Source organism: Epinephelus lanceolatus, chromosome 18, assembly GCF_041903045.1.
Source record: "Epinephelus lanceolatus isolate andai-2023 chromosome 18, ASM4190304v1, whole genome shotgun sequence".
Lineage (NCBI taxonomy): Eukaryota > Metazoa > Chordata > Actinopteri > Perciformes > Serranidae > Epinephelus > Epinephelus lanceolatus.
Window position 1 is genome coordinate 31542612 of NC_135751.1, and position 13485 is coordinate 31556096.

The following is a 13485-nucleotide window of genomic DNA, read 5'->3' on the forward strand; positions in this document are numbered from 1 at the left end:
CAACAACCCACTTTTATACATCCGAAAAACTTCTTTAAAAAAAAATGAACTGCTTGGCCACCGGACCAAGGGTCTAATTGAGACAGGCCTTTAGTTGTCTAAATGTGAAGCCACAGCGGGCTAATAAAAGGGACTGGGTGCTGATTTGGGACGAGGTTTTTAACTGAAGTTTTACTGTACTGCTTTCTACTACAGTTACGATTTGATCTTACATGGAAGATCAAAGTCATAGCCACTTCTGATAAAAATAAAACAATTTCATGCCTTGTCCTTGAATTTTAGAGCAGATTAGCAATGCTTGACGTTCAACCCAAAGAATGGCAAAAATGCAATAATTTTAAATGTGTCCACTGGTAATCTAAGATAAGATAAGATAACTTTATTTACCATTTGTACACCAGGGTACATACATAGGAATTCTTGTGCAATAAACACATAGAGTCAAATCAGAAATATACAGGTGATAAATAGTAAAAGATAAAGTGCACAAACAAGGTATAAAAAGTATAATAAATAGAAGAATATAGGCTCCACCTGCAGGGCATTAAGAGGGTTTTTCACATTATGGGTTTTGCACTTTAAATTGAAAGAGAAGTTTTCACTAGGCTATAGTTCCCATCCATGAATGTTAATGCCACATTTAGGCTCTTTGTATAGAAATCATCTCGGGACGGGACCCCCACGGTCTCCAGGGTAACGGGACTCCAGCTCAGGCATCCGGTGTGTTAATCTACTGGTCTGGATGCCATTGCATTAAGTAGACGGCGGAGGAGGCAGCAGCAGCAGTTGTCTCCTCTCTGGACATAATTTGGACTGTTTGCAATCTGTGCGTAAATCTGCTAAATCTAATCTACTGGCCCTACAGTGGCTGCTGCTCCACACCAGTAGCCATCCATTAACCAGACTGCTGCCCAACGCAGAGCCAGAGCGACGTCAAGCGGCTGGGAGAAGGCGTCAGTGCGCCTTGACGAGCTCCACACACACACGCTGAGCCATGTTCACCGAGTGGGGAGAGTTTGATCCGACTTGCAGAGCGCGCATGTGGACTGTCACCCTGTCCGGGACCGAGCAGACAATGAAGAGGAGCGACAGTTTCTCTCAGTGATATATCTCTAAGATGAGAGCCTTTGTGTTGAACCTGATGAGTTCAGGAGGATTTCGAAAGGGAACGATCACAGTTTACACAGAAGAAATGTCCACAACTGCAGGTCCAACCATCCCCTCCTCACAGCTGACATCGGATCAACTCACAGTGGTGGCTGCATCCTGTAAGTAAAACCTTTAAACTGTCTAATATACTAAAAAAAAGAAAGAAGGATTTTGTTTGAAAAACATCTGTGTGCATACTGTTTTCCACGTGTCTGCTTCCTGGGTATTTGCATTTAATCTCTCCACATTGCAGCACTGTGATAAGACTTGTACAAGATAATTTCTTTTTATAGATAGCGGCTAATTTTCACATATTGCAATCAAAGCTTTAATGACAGTTAATGACAGAATTAGTCTATTATTTTCCAGCTGTCATTGTTTTTGATAGACAGGTGCAGCAACAGAGGGAGAAATTGCACCTTTAAGTGGAGACAGACTGTCAGTCAAAACTGTTCAAAGCCAACCAAGTTGCTAAACTTAACCACAGTCACAGATCTGAACTGTTAAAAGGACAAAACTCTTCTTTTTTTAAGTTGTTTTGCAGCCAGTATTAAAAAAGAAACACACGGCCTGTCTGTTTAAGAGTGATTAACAAACATTTCCTTTTCTTCTGTTTCTCAAATAGTTTCTTCCCTGGTGTTCTTTGTGGTTATTGTGGTGCTGCTGTCCATTATTTACCGCAAGGATCTCCAGTGCTGCAAACTCCGCTCCTATCAGGGGCCACATGCAGATATGGTAAGAGGAAAAAAAAACAAAAGGAAGAGAGTGCCTTTTGTGCTTAGTTTTCTTCTTTAAAGTGACTTCAGTTTTGATCCTGATCCAGCACAGTCGTTGAGAGAGGGGACCCGGGCTCAAAGGCACCATGTGCACTCAGTGTCGCGCCATTAAGAAGTGTCAGAATCAATTTGCATGGCTGTGGGAAAGGGACTACAATAAACTTGATATGATCATTGTCAGGCGATGGATTTGCCTCAGCTGAATTAGCTGCCCTCCAGAAATATCTGCCACAGTAACTCTAATGGAATTGGACAGAATTAGCACTTACCACGCATATTGATGCTACTTCAGCACCAGTCGTAATTAAATCACTGCAAATCAGATTTTGTTGCTAACATCAGCATACCAGGTGAAGCAAAATAACCTAATCTTAAAGGGTTTTAAGGGAGTGTGTGGCATTTTATATCATTTCTTTTTTTCCACAAATCTTTTTATCAACTTGAGATAACTCGCTGAATGTGTGTGAAGCTGTAGGCAATATGGTATGAGGTGAAAAGGAAATGTAAACACTCCACCAGAGGTAACTTTTCATTGGTTGCCCATTCTCTCTCCTTCCTCTTCCTGACTACTTTCTCACCTCTGTGAGTCCCAGGGGTGAAGTTGGAGTGTTATCTTCAGATTGCAGAGATGTAACCCGTCCTACCTCCCCCCCTTTAACAGACAGGAAGCTCTGTTCAGCTGTGGTTTTAATGGAGAAGTCCTGCTGTCCCATTTAAGGAACTAACAGTGTGTTTCACTGGTACAAAGTGGCCACGCTGGCCTCTAGTTACAGCTGTATCCGCACACAGTGTGGCTGATAAGACAACATTAACTTACCGTCAGGGTCAGTACAGTAAACTGCACATGACAAACTGTAAACACTGAATACAGAGTGCCAGAGTCTAGATTGATGGATACTGAATGGGTCTACTGGGCACAGGCCCAGGGGCCCAAGGTGTCAGGGGGTTTCCTCACCTTCACCTACAAAATATCAGATAAATTAACACATACTGTAAAGAAGAAGAGACTCAAAATGACCACAAGGAGACACAAATAATCAGAATGAAATGCAAAGGAACTGCATAGAGACACAAAACAACTACAAGGAGACACAAAAGGACTTCAGAGATCCAAATGAATACCAAAAAAACCCACAAAACAAACACAAGGAGACACAAAATGATTAAAAAGAGTTACAAAATTACCTCATAGAAACCCCAAATGACTACAAAAAGACACAAAACAGTTGCAAGGAGACACAAAACAACAACAAGGAGACACAAAATGACTACAAAAGACACAACATTACATCAAAGAGACACAAAACAATCACATGGCGACACAGAAGGACTACAAAGCAACACAAAATGACCAAAAAAGTCATAAAATTACTTCAAATAGACCCAAACAATTGCAAAAAGACACAAAACAGCCACAAGGAGACACACAATTACATCAAGGAGACACAAAACAGCCACAAGGAGAACAAAATTATTACAAAACACACAAAACAACTACGAAGAGACACAAAATGACTACAAAAAGACACAAAATGACTACAAAGCTACACAAAACAACCAAAAATGTCACCAAATTACTTCAAAGAGACCCAAACGACTACAAAACAGACACAAAATAAGTGCAAAGCAACACAAATCCACAAAAAAGGCCACTACAGAGTCTGTGTGTCTTGCTTCTGTGTAGGAGAAGTGATGGGGCCCTTTGCATAACTATGCCCCGGGGCCCATTGTGTCATAATCCGCCCATGGTCTGAGGACATTTAATAGTCATCACATATTTTTCCTGAAACCTGATTCTTACATATAACTGATGTGTTCGATTGAAAAAGAATGAAAAGGCTTTTTTGTTTTTATTGTAACGACAGAAAAAGTATCAGTTAGTCATTCCACAGGGAATACACACACACACACACACACACACACACACACACACAAACACTCTTTCACTGTGTTCCTATGGGACATTTCATGTCTCCAACTTCATCGTCACATACCTTTCCCTGCTTCAGTTTGCACCATGAATAGTGTGCACACCCCACAGTGGGTGTTGGAGACACAAGGGAGACAATGGATCTCCTTTAGGTTTGCGGTGGTGAAAAAGGCACACTGCCGCTGGGGTCCTCCCCCGACTTCAACACTGATTTTACACGGTTGTGCTTTTTCACACTGGCTGAATCAATGGCAGGAGACAAAAGGACAAGTCTCCTTTTTTCTCTTTCTTGAGGACCTTTTTTTTGCTTCTTAAAAGTACAAACCAACGAGGGAAAGTGACCTTTGACATCACCTTTTTAGTGTCGTCTCTCTCTATGAAATGATGTGAGGGTTATGGCAAAGGTCGGTAGAGTGCGTCACTCTGAGTGTGGGTGATGTCATTGTTTAACTGGCCTGGGAAAATGATTTATCAGATATTTTTATACCACTTTCTGCACACTGATCTCCCACTTTTTTTGCCTCTTAGTCAGAAGATGTCTCCCCAGTAAAAGCAGCAGAAGTTGTTCTAACATCTCTTACTCTCATGCTGGATTCAAATCCCAGTCAGGCAACAAATTGACTTTTGTTGTAATGCCGCCCCAAATGACATACGAGGCCATAATGTGTACTGGAGTGTGCTCGTTAAGAGGTACCTGCTGCAGTTACAAGGGGAAAAGAGGGACCACACGGTGTGGTTTGTTGCCTAGGGACCCTGGTGACACAGTAGGATGTCACATTGTTCTCCACACAAAGGAGACTCATTTAGACTCAAGGCAATTACCTAGTTTTCCCGGCAGTCTTTTTTCAGGATTCTTGCACCTCATACAGTGACACACTGACAGGTCTTGTTTTAGAGTGGGTGGGATGGGGGAGGAGGCACGGAAATTGGAGGGTGGTCCTCTTATTGATTAGATAATTTATGGTATTGCTGAACCAGCCTGTGTCTACAGTGATTAAACAAGGCATGAACATTGGTAGATTGGGCTGAAATGAGTGGACTTCTTACCAACTGCAGCAGGATCCATAGTTAAAATATAAACCGAGGAATGCTTGTGATCAATAACTGAGGCTCTGCTCTCTGAGACACACTTGTTGAGGTTGTTACTGCTTTTGTTACAGGACGCTCCTCCCCAGTACTACAGCAGCAGACAGACACTGGTGGGATCTCCTTGTCTAGAGCAGACTCAGATCATGGATGACAGCAACACTCAGGTGAGAGTGCATTAGCATCATCTGCTATCAGCTCCTCAAAGTGACAGTCTTCACATCTGTGTGTACTGTTGCAGCAGCTACACACACACTCTGTTAAGGCTGGGCAATATGTCGATATTATACTGATACTGTGATATAAGATTAGATATCGTCTTAGATTTTGGATACCATAATATCCTAAGTGTTGTCCTTTCCTGGTTTCAAAGGTTGCATTAGGCCCCAATCACACAGAAATTGTTTTGCAGGTAGCAAAAAATGCCTGCTGCGCCCTTTTTTATTGTTGCCAGGCAACAACCCCATCACCTTCTTACACTAACCTTCCCATGTAATCAATGTACTGTTTGTTTTTTTCACACTAATTAGTAGCTAGTTACAAAAATGGACAGGCAGAGGGTACTTGCTGTCACTCTGGTTGAGGGTGAGAGGCTGTCAGCAAATAGTTTGTTGGTCACAGGGAGAGACGGAGATCTGTGTGGGTACATGAGACCCTAAAAAACAGGGAGGATCATGGGGAGTACCACCAGTTGGTCCAGGAGTTTCAGAAATACTTTTCACCTTGATGATGGCTGTTTCCAGGCATATTTTAGGATATGGGGCAGTTTGACAGTCTGTCCTCAGGCCGTATAGCTCTGGGTATACAGCAACCGCTACCACCAGTTTCTCCTCCATTGTTTATCAACTGTAAACTTGTTGTCGTGACCACCACAGAAGGCCCGCCTCTCAAATTAACTCATTGGACAATGGGGAAGAAAGATGACACGGGGCACATTTCCACTCTGAGTTGAAGTTTTGTCAACTGTTCAGAGTGCTCCAGCAAAAACACCAGGTCCCTAGAGAGCAGAAACATGAGACGCATTTCACTGCAAAAACCATGCATAAAAAGCCCCATTCTCTTTAAAATAATTACAAAAAGCTGCCTCCAGCTGCTAAAAATGCTTTCTGTGTGATCGACGAAATTTTAAAAAAGCTTTGCAACTTGACTTGGACTTAAATACTTGATACCTTCCTCCAAGTCCGCAGATTAAAAAATTTGTTGTTAAAAAAGCGTGCCAAGAATCAATTCATTTCCTTAACACTATTCATTCCCAGCACGTTGACTCTTAATTCCCCAGATGATCCACTTTGTATGAACCAATCAGACAGCAGCATCAAGTTGCAGGAGAGAACCATGAAGAACTAACGTAATGTTATCAAGAGCTAGCTGGAAAAAATAAATCCAAAGATAATATTGTTCCTGTACGAAAACTAGTGGTCAGTGGTCAACAAAAAACAGATAAAATTGCAGATGCAGAAGCAACAACTGCTGACTTTGTCCAACATTTAAAACTACACAAACAACAGTAATTCGCAGGTAACAATAACATAGTTAGCAAGCTAATGCTTAGCTAACATTAGCTTAACGGCTAAGTACTTTTTTAACAAAGTTGCTTTAACAAATAAATGAATATTTTAAAAGCCATTCAGGATTTTTGTAAATTGGTATTACATTTGTTAAAGTCAGTATTGTCACCTCACAGCAAGAGGTTTCCTGGTTTTAGTCCCAGGGCGGGGTAGCCCCTCTCTGTGGAGTTTGTATGTTCTCCCCGTGTCAGTGTGGGTTTTCTCCAGCTTCCTCCCACAGTCCAAAGACATGCAGGTTAATTGGTGACTCTAAATTGTCCATAGGTGTGAATGTGAGTGTGAATGGTTGTCTGTCTCTGTGTGTCAGCCCTGTGACAGTCTGGCGACCTGTCCAGGGTGTACCTTTCCTCTCACCCAATGTCAGCTGGGATAGGCTCCAGCCCCCCATGATCCCTAACAAGATAAACAGTTATGGAAAATGAATGAATTTGTTGAAGGGAGCATAATTGCCAATGTTACCATTTTGGCAACTTTCTCACTAGATAGCAACTTTTCAGACCCCCTTAGTTGCTTTATTTCTTTAACAACAACAAAAAAAAAGCAACTTGCAACAAATTAAGGAACTTCTTAAGACCATGAGAGAAAAGACAAAAGATATATTATATTGTAATTCCTTCCTATGCACGCTGCTCAGAGCAAACATGGTCTACGGCTCTTCACGCGTCTCTTGACGCTTCCACTCTCTGGATCGGAAGCAGGACAAAGTGGTGCACTATAGTATAAAGGCCATTAGCTCTCATGCCACTGAAATGTTTTGTTTAAGGTTTTCCATTGACTCTAGAGTTGGCAATACTGATAAGGACTTGTTAAGGAATTGAAACTCAAAGTGTAGGGTGTAGGACTTGGGACTTGATTTTCGACTTGTTAGTCTTGACTTGAGACTTGAGGGGAAGAGATTAACTTGAGACTTTTGTCTTGGTCCTACCTCGGCCTTTATCCACTTCATCATTATCTCTATGTTACTGATGGTTATTTATCGTTGTGTAAATATTTTGTGAAAGTACCAACAGTCAACCTAAAAATATCGTTGCAATATCAATATCAAGGTATTTGGTAAGAAATATTGTGATATTTGATTCTCTTCATATCGCCCAGCCCTACTCTCTGTTCCCTCTCACAACACATGTTGTACACACACATATCACCACTGAAGTGAACATTTCAATGGCTGTAGATTTAAAGTGGGTTCCAATGATCCACATAAATCCTCGACACATGAAGGCGTCTGCTTCCTGTCCCTCATAAGTGTCCCTCTGTGTTTGACCTCTCTGTGTCCCAGCAGGCAGGTCAGCTGTTCTACGTCGGCCTGCCCTCCAGCTACAGCCTGCCCACGCTGGAGACCCCCCTGCCGAGGCTCCCCTCCTACGAGAGCGTCCGAAAGAAGGACCGCCAGAGGCAGATCCACATGATGATCGCAGACCGCTTCGGCCTCAATGGACCCATTGTGACTGAGGTCGGCTAAATTAGGGATCAGGACTGTGTCACATCACTTGATACAGTCACAAATGCTTTGACAATGGAGTATTTCAGGTGCCGTTGTTAATCCATGGGAACAGAGAGGATATTTGACTCCTATTACAGTCTCAGAGAATGCCAAAGCTCATATAAACTCGGCTTATTATAAAGGCTCATCTGTAGTTTCACAATGAATGGAGATAATAAGAAGCTGGCTCTTTCTATTATGACCTCGCCGTCATACAATATCGTAACAAGAGCTCGTTCAAAGATGAGATTGCATTCAGAGTGCAGTAAACAGGATGCACTATCAGCTCATCTAATGCTCGCTGCTGAATTGTGCTGGCGGCCGCGTTTCAAGGTTTTACCGTGTTGATCTTTCGCTGAGCTTTTGACTCGCACAACGCTTGAGCAAACAAGGTAATGAGAAAAAGGCACATCAAACATAATTAAAGCCTGCATCCTGAGTGCAAACAGGGCCCGGGAATGCATCTTTGTGCTCCTGTCTTCTACTGTTTTTTTTTTTTTCTTCTTTGACCTCCCCTTTTTTCCTTAATTAAATAGTCCTTAGGATGGCTGCCCATCTCACACACACACACACACACACACACACACACACACACACAAAGAGAGCACATTCACGCATGGTAATTTCCAGTCAACCCATCACCAGTCAGTAAAAAACCTCCTTCCCCCGTTTTTAGACTGCGCTGGGAGTTCAACTGATGGCCCCTTAATTTAAACCTGTCTGCCCTGCAGCCAGAGGCAGGGTAGCAGTAAAACTTTGTGGCCTGGTGTGTGTGTGGTGTCTGTATCGCACAGAGGGCAGGGTTGTAGGGTTGCTCTTGTCGCCCGAGGGTCCCCAAGCAATTAAAAGATAAGAAGACCCAGTTGGGGGAGTGTGAATCTGCCAGATGTGATCAGAAAGATAATCCACTGGAGAAAAATATGTTCCAGGCGGACGATATTAATTGGTAATGTAAATACAAACATGTTCCACTTATTTTTTAGGGATAGATATCAGACCTCAGGATGTTTTCCGAGCATCACTTTCATCCTGGGAAATAACATTTTCTGTCTGTGCTGAAGAATTTTGTGGTTATCACTTTAAGTGATTATACTGTTGTGTAGACTAGACAGGTAGCAAGGACAGTGTCCTCTAGCAAGACAGGAAAAGCTCCGTTAACGTTTGAAAAAGTATAAGAAGTCTTTATAAGGACCCAATATGAGAAGTTTCCTCAAGGGTTATGAAGTGAGCAGCAAGTTCATCTATTGTATCTTATTCAGTTGTACCCCATTACCAATGAAACTTCTTATTTCAGGTCTTTGCTTAAACTTGCATTACCTTTTTTACCACTTGGGACAGTGCAACAAGATGTAAACACAATATCGCCATTATTACCTTATAAAATTATCAGCAAAATGTTGCCTGGAGACACATCCAGCAAGTGTGCAGATGTTTAGAGTTGTGTTTCCTTTAACCAGACGAATGTAAAGGCCCAGGCACGCCAAACTGACTTCAAAGAACCAGCGAAGGCCTCCTGCTGCGCCTCACGTTGCCTGTGTCATGGCCAAAAAGTTGCACATGAATACATTGCTAAACTTCAACCGACAGCCAACCAGCCTGTACGTTATGCGCTTGCTTGAGAAGAAATGACTCTCCACACAAGCAGAAGGCGGTAGTCTGTAATCCTCATTCAAAAAGTGAAAACAGGAAGACTGTCTTGATGCTAATTACCCAGTTAGCACATTAACAACACAATCCAGTCATGCACCAGTGAACAATAACACAAACCATTACGAAACATTTCTGCAAAAGAGTTCAAGAGCTAAAGAAAAAATAATCTTGCCTCATGTCACAAGTTTGTTTTGGTCTAACTCCCTCTGGACTTTATCGCTGTGTTTACTTTCCTCACTTCTGTTTCTCTTCTTCTGTGATGAGCTGAACTGCCAATCAGATTCACCAAAGGGCTCTGCAGTCACCGAAGCCGATTCAATACGCAGAATCAGCAGGAAAAAAAGCTGACTTGCACCGATGAGGGCCAACGGTGTGGGACATTCTGACCCCTTTCGATGCGAAAGAGCAGCGGCTCTACTTCGCGCTCCCTCCGTATGTCCAAGCTCCTTACCCTACCTCTAAGGCTGAGCCCAGCCACCCCACAGAGGAAACTCATCTCGGCCACTTGTATCCGTGATCTCGTTCTTTCAGTCACTACCCAGAGCTTGTGACCATAGGTGAGGGTTGGGATGCTGATGGACCAGTAAATCGAAAGCTTCGCCTTCCGGCTCAGCTTCCTCTTCACCTCAACGGTCCGGCACAGTGCTAGCATCACTGCAGATGCCGCACCAAACAGCCAATCCATCTCACACTCCATTCTACCCTCACTCGTGAGCAAAACCCTGAGATACTTGAACTCCCTCACTTGAGGCAGTAACTGTCTCCCAACCTGGAGGCAAACCATGGCCTCAGATTTGGGGGTGCTGACTCATCCCAACCGCTATACACTCATCAACATCATAACAGTGTAAAAAAAACCCTGAACATTATAGGCATCATAGACATAAACATTATAGCAGAACAACTAAATGCATAACCGTTTACAGGTGTATCTAATAAAGTGGTGTATTTTTTTTTAAAAACACCTGTCTTGTTTCTCTGCAGCCTCCTCCAACATACGAAGAGAGTATTCGCCAGTCTATGGAGCTGCCGTACAACATCCTCCCATCCAGTCCGGATGTCTGCCCTCCTCAGAGCATTTACACCAACACAGGGCCCGACACACCTCATCCAGTCAGCTCTGACACCAACAGCGCTATTCTACCTGTGTGATTACCGAGCAAGTTTCTCAAGCTGGTTCATGAATGTGACAGACGTGTGATTGCTTTATATACAGATGAAAAACATCCCGAGACATGTTGAAGACTGGAACCTTCACACAAGCTGATTCAGATACCTCAAGACTGTGTTTATGTTGAGAGACGGCTGATGAAGGAGCAACCAAAGAGGAGCTTCAGGAAAGGACTTCTTTGGCTTGGCACGTTTGAATGTTAAAACACTTTGTTACTGTACATGCTAATGAATTTAGAGAATCACTGGATATTTACATTTACTGAGGTGGCTGGTACATCTTGAAAAATAAATTTGAGGACTACAGGACTTAAACCAAAAAAGGGAACCACTATTTACTTTGTTGATTATACTCTGTTAGTTCAGTGGTTCCCACCTGGGTCATTGGTCCATTCTGAATGGACTGCAAGTGACTCACGAATGTGTCAAGTTTGTAAAAAACACACTTATTTTTAAATACAGTAAATTTGTGGCACAGAGCTTTTATTTTGAAGTGCCATTTCCTGCTGTCAATTCAGTGACTAATGAACAGTACCTTTACAGAGACAGCAAACTAGCTGGACAACGTGGCCAAATGCAAGTATGATGCTTAATATATTAAACTGTGTGGACCTTGAACTAATGACTAAGGAGAAATCTGGACCTGGTGGCTGGACCAGTTGGGAACCACTGTGTTAGTGAACATTTGTCCTTTATTGAGACCCCATTGCCTGGTTTGTAAAGTTATCCGAAATCTGTTTGTTTCTGTACCCTGCCGAGGCCGATCCATACCGCCATACAGCATGTGGTTCAGCCTGGGAGAGGGAAAATATTAAAAGGTGCTAATGAGAGTGCCTTCCATGAAGTTATAATGAGATATTACAACAAATGCATGTTTGCTTTTTACCCCTTTGTTTATTTTTTATGTTGACAGGACAGCTTACCCCAAAATCAAAAATACATATTGTTCCTCTCACCTGTAGTGCTGTTTATCAGTCTAGATTGTTTTGGTGAGTTGCTGAGTGTTGGAGATATCAGCCGTAGAGATGTCTGCCTTCTCTCCAGTATAATGAAACCAGATGGCACCCGGCTTGCGGTGCTCAAAGCACTAAAACAATACATTTAAAAACTCAACAGCAATGTCTCTTTCCAGAAATCATGACCATGATACTCAAGATAATCCACAGACCTTGTTGTGAGCAGTTTCACGTAGGAGCTATTTTTTTTCTACCAAACTACACCACCGTATCATAGCACGGAAGGATGTGTGCATCTACTCATGGACGAGAGGCAAGATTTAAACATAAATGGCATCCTCCTCAGCTGAGCTGTAATGTTAACTAGCTCAGTTAGCTCCAGTTTCCTCAACCCTGTTCCCTAGACAAGATACTTTCATGGTCTTCATTGTTAACTGGAGATAATTTCCTTGTCTTATAAAGATACTCATAACTGCACAGTGACAACTATGTATAAGGATATTTTTGATACAACCAGTTTTTCTTAGTAAACACTGGTTATTGTTTCTGTTGCCTTTCGCTGAAGTCTTTTTGTTTGATAGCACAAATGATGTAAGCAGCGCTATCAATGCACTGCACAGCAACTGAACAAGTCTACAGACTCTGAATCAAAAGGTCTTTGGATAAAAGACCTTTAGAGACCACCAATACTACCGTCACCACTAAGATCACATTCACGTGTTCTGATTTACACCCTAATTCAACTTTTGCACGTGTTCTGCTCATGTTCAGCTTGTTCATAGTTTTCTTGTGATGTGTCGTCATGTATCAGTGCCTCTAAATTTAACAAAGAGCAAAGTGGGAATTATGATGTTACTGTAATAGTGACTCTTTTCCTCTTTCTGTTTGGTTTGTTTGATCTATTTACAATTATGTGTCCTCACCAGGAAGTGTAGTCCTGAAACAAGTCACTTTCATAACTTTAAGAAAATAAAAAGCCAGCTCAGTGGTGCTAGTTCAGCTAGCAGTAGATGCACGCTTCCTTCTGCGCGGTGGTACAGGTGGCGGGTGTAATTCGGTAGAAAGAAAGTAGTTCCTACATCAAACTGCTCACAACAAGGTCTGTTTAGGTCATAATTTCTGGAAAGAAACAAGCTTTTCAGAGATATTTTTGCGCTTTGAGCCGAGTACTACCTAGTTCCATTGTATTTAAAAGATTCGACTGATATCTCCAACACTCTGCAACTCACACTAAATTGACCTACAGTCATAAATAGCGCTACAGGCAAGAGGAAAAATATGTATTTTTTATTTTGGGGTGAACTGTCCCTTTAAGGCAGATCAGACTCTATGATTTCTCTCTCTCATATAGCCAGGACAGAAACATTGATTTCTTTGTTCTGATCTTAAAAAAAGGCTTGGAGGTGTAGAGTGAAGCGAAGTGAATGTGAAATGAAAACAGCGGAGAAATACCAAGTTCCTTGTCGAGACCTGCTTTGTGTTTTTTCTTTATCACACAGTTATTCTCTGAAATCCACCATGAACACATGCCAAATGTTTGTCCTGCACATTGTCATGTTCTGTATTTATTGAAAAGAAAAATGATTGACTCCATTGTTTCTGAAAACAAGAGTAATAAATACTTTTATTGTTTTGTTGATTGACTATTCTAATTATACAGCTGTGGCACATGAATACATATGAATATTTAACAGACATGAGAAGATCACTGTGTGGC

General features: G+C 42.1%; 1 protein-coding gene across 1 annotated transcript; it reads left to right on the forward strand.

The window, feature by feature from the left end:
* The first annotated feature begins 821 nt into the window (after positions 1-821).
* On the forward strand, positions 822-13353 carry LOC117269019 (uncharacterized). Its single transcript, XM_033645837.2, has 5 exons — positions 822-1268; positions 1775-1884; positions 5016-5108; positions 7792-7962; positions 10627-13353. Exons 1-5 carry the CDS (start codon positions 1118-1120, stop codon positions 10792-10794), a joined length of 693 nt encoding a protein of 230 aa, XP_033501728.1. The 5' UTR covers positions 822-1117; the 3' UTR covers positions 10795-13353.
* The last annotated feature ends 132 nt before the right edge of the window (positions 13354-13485 follow it).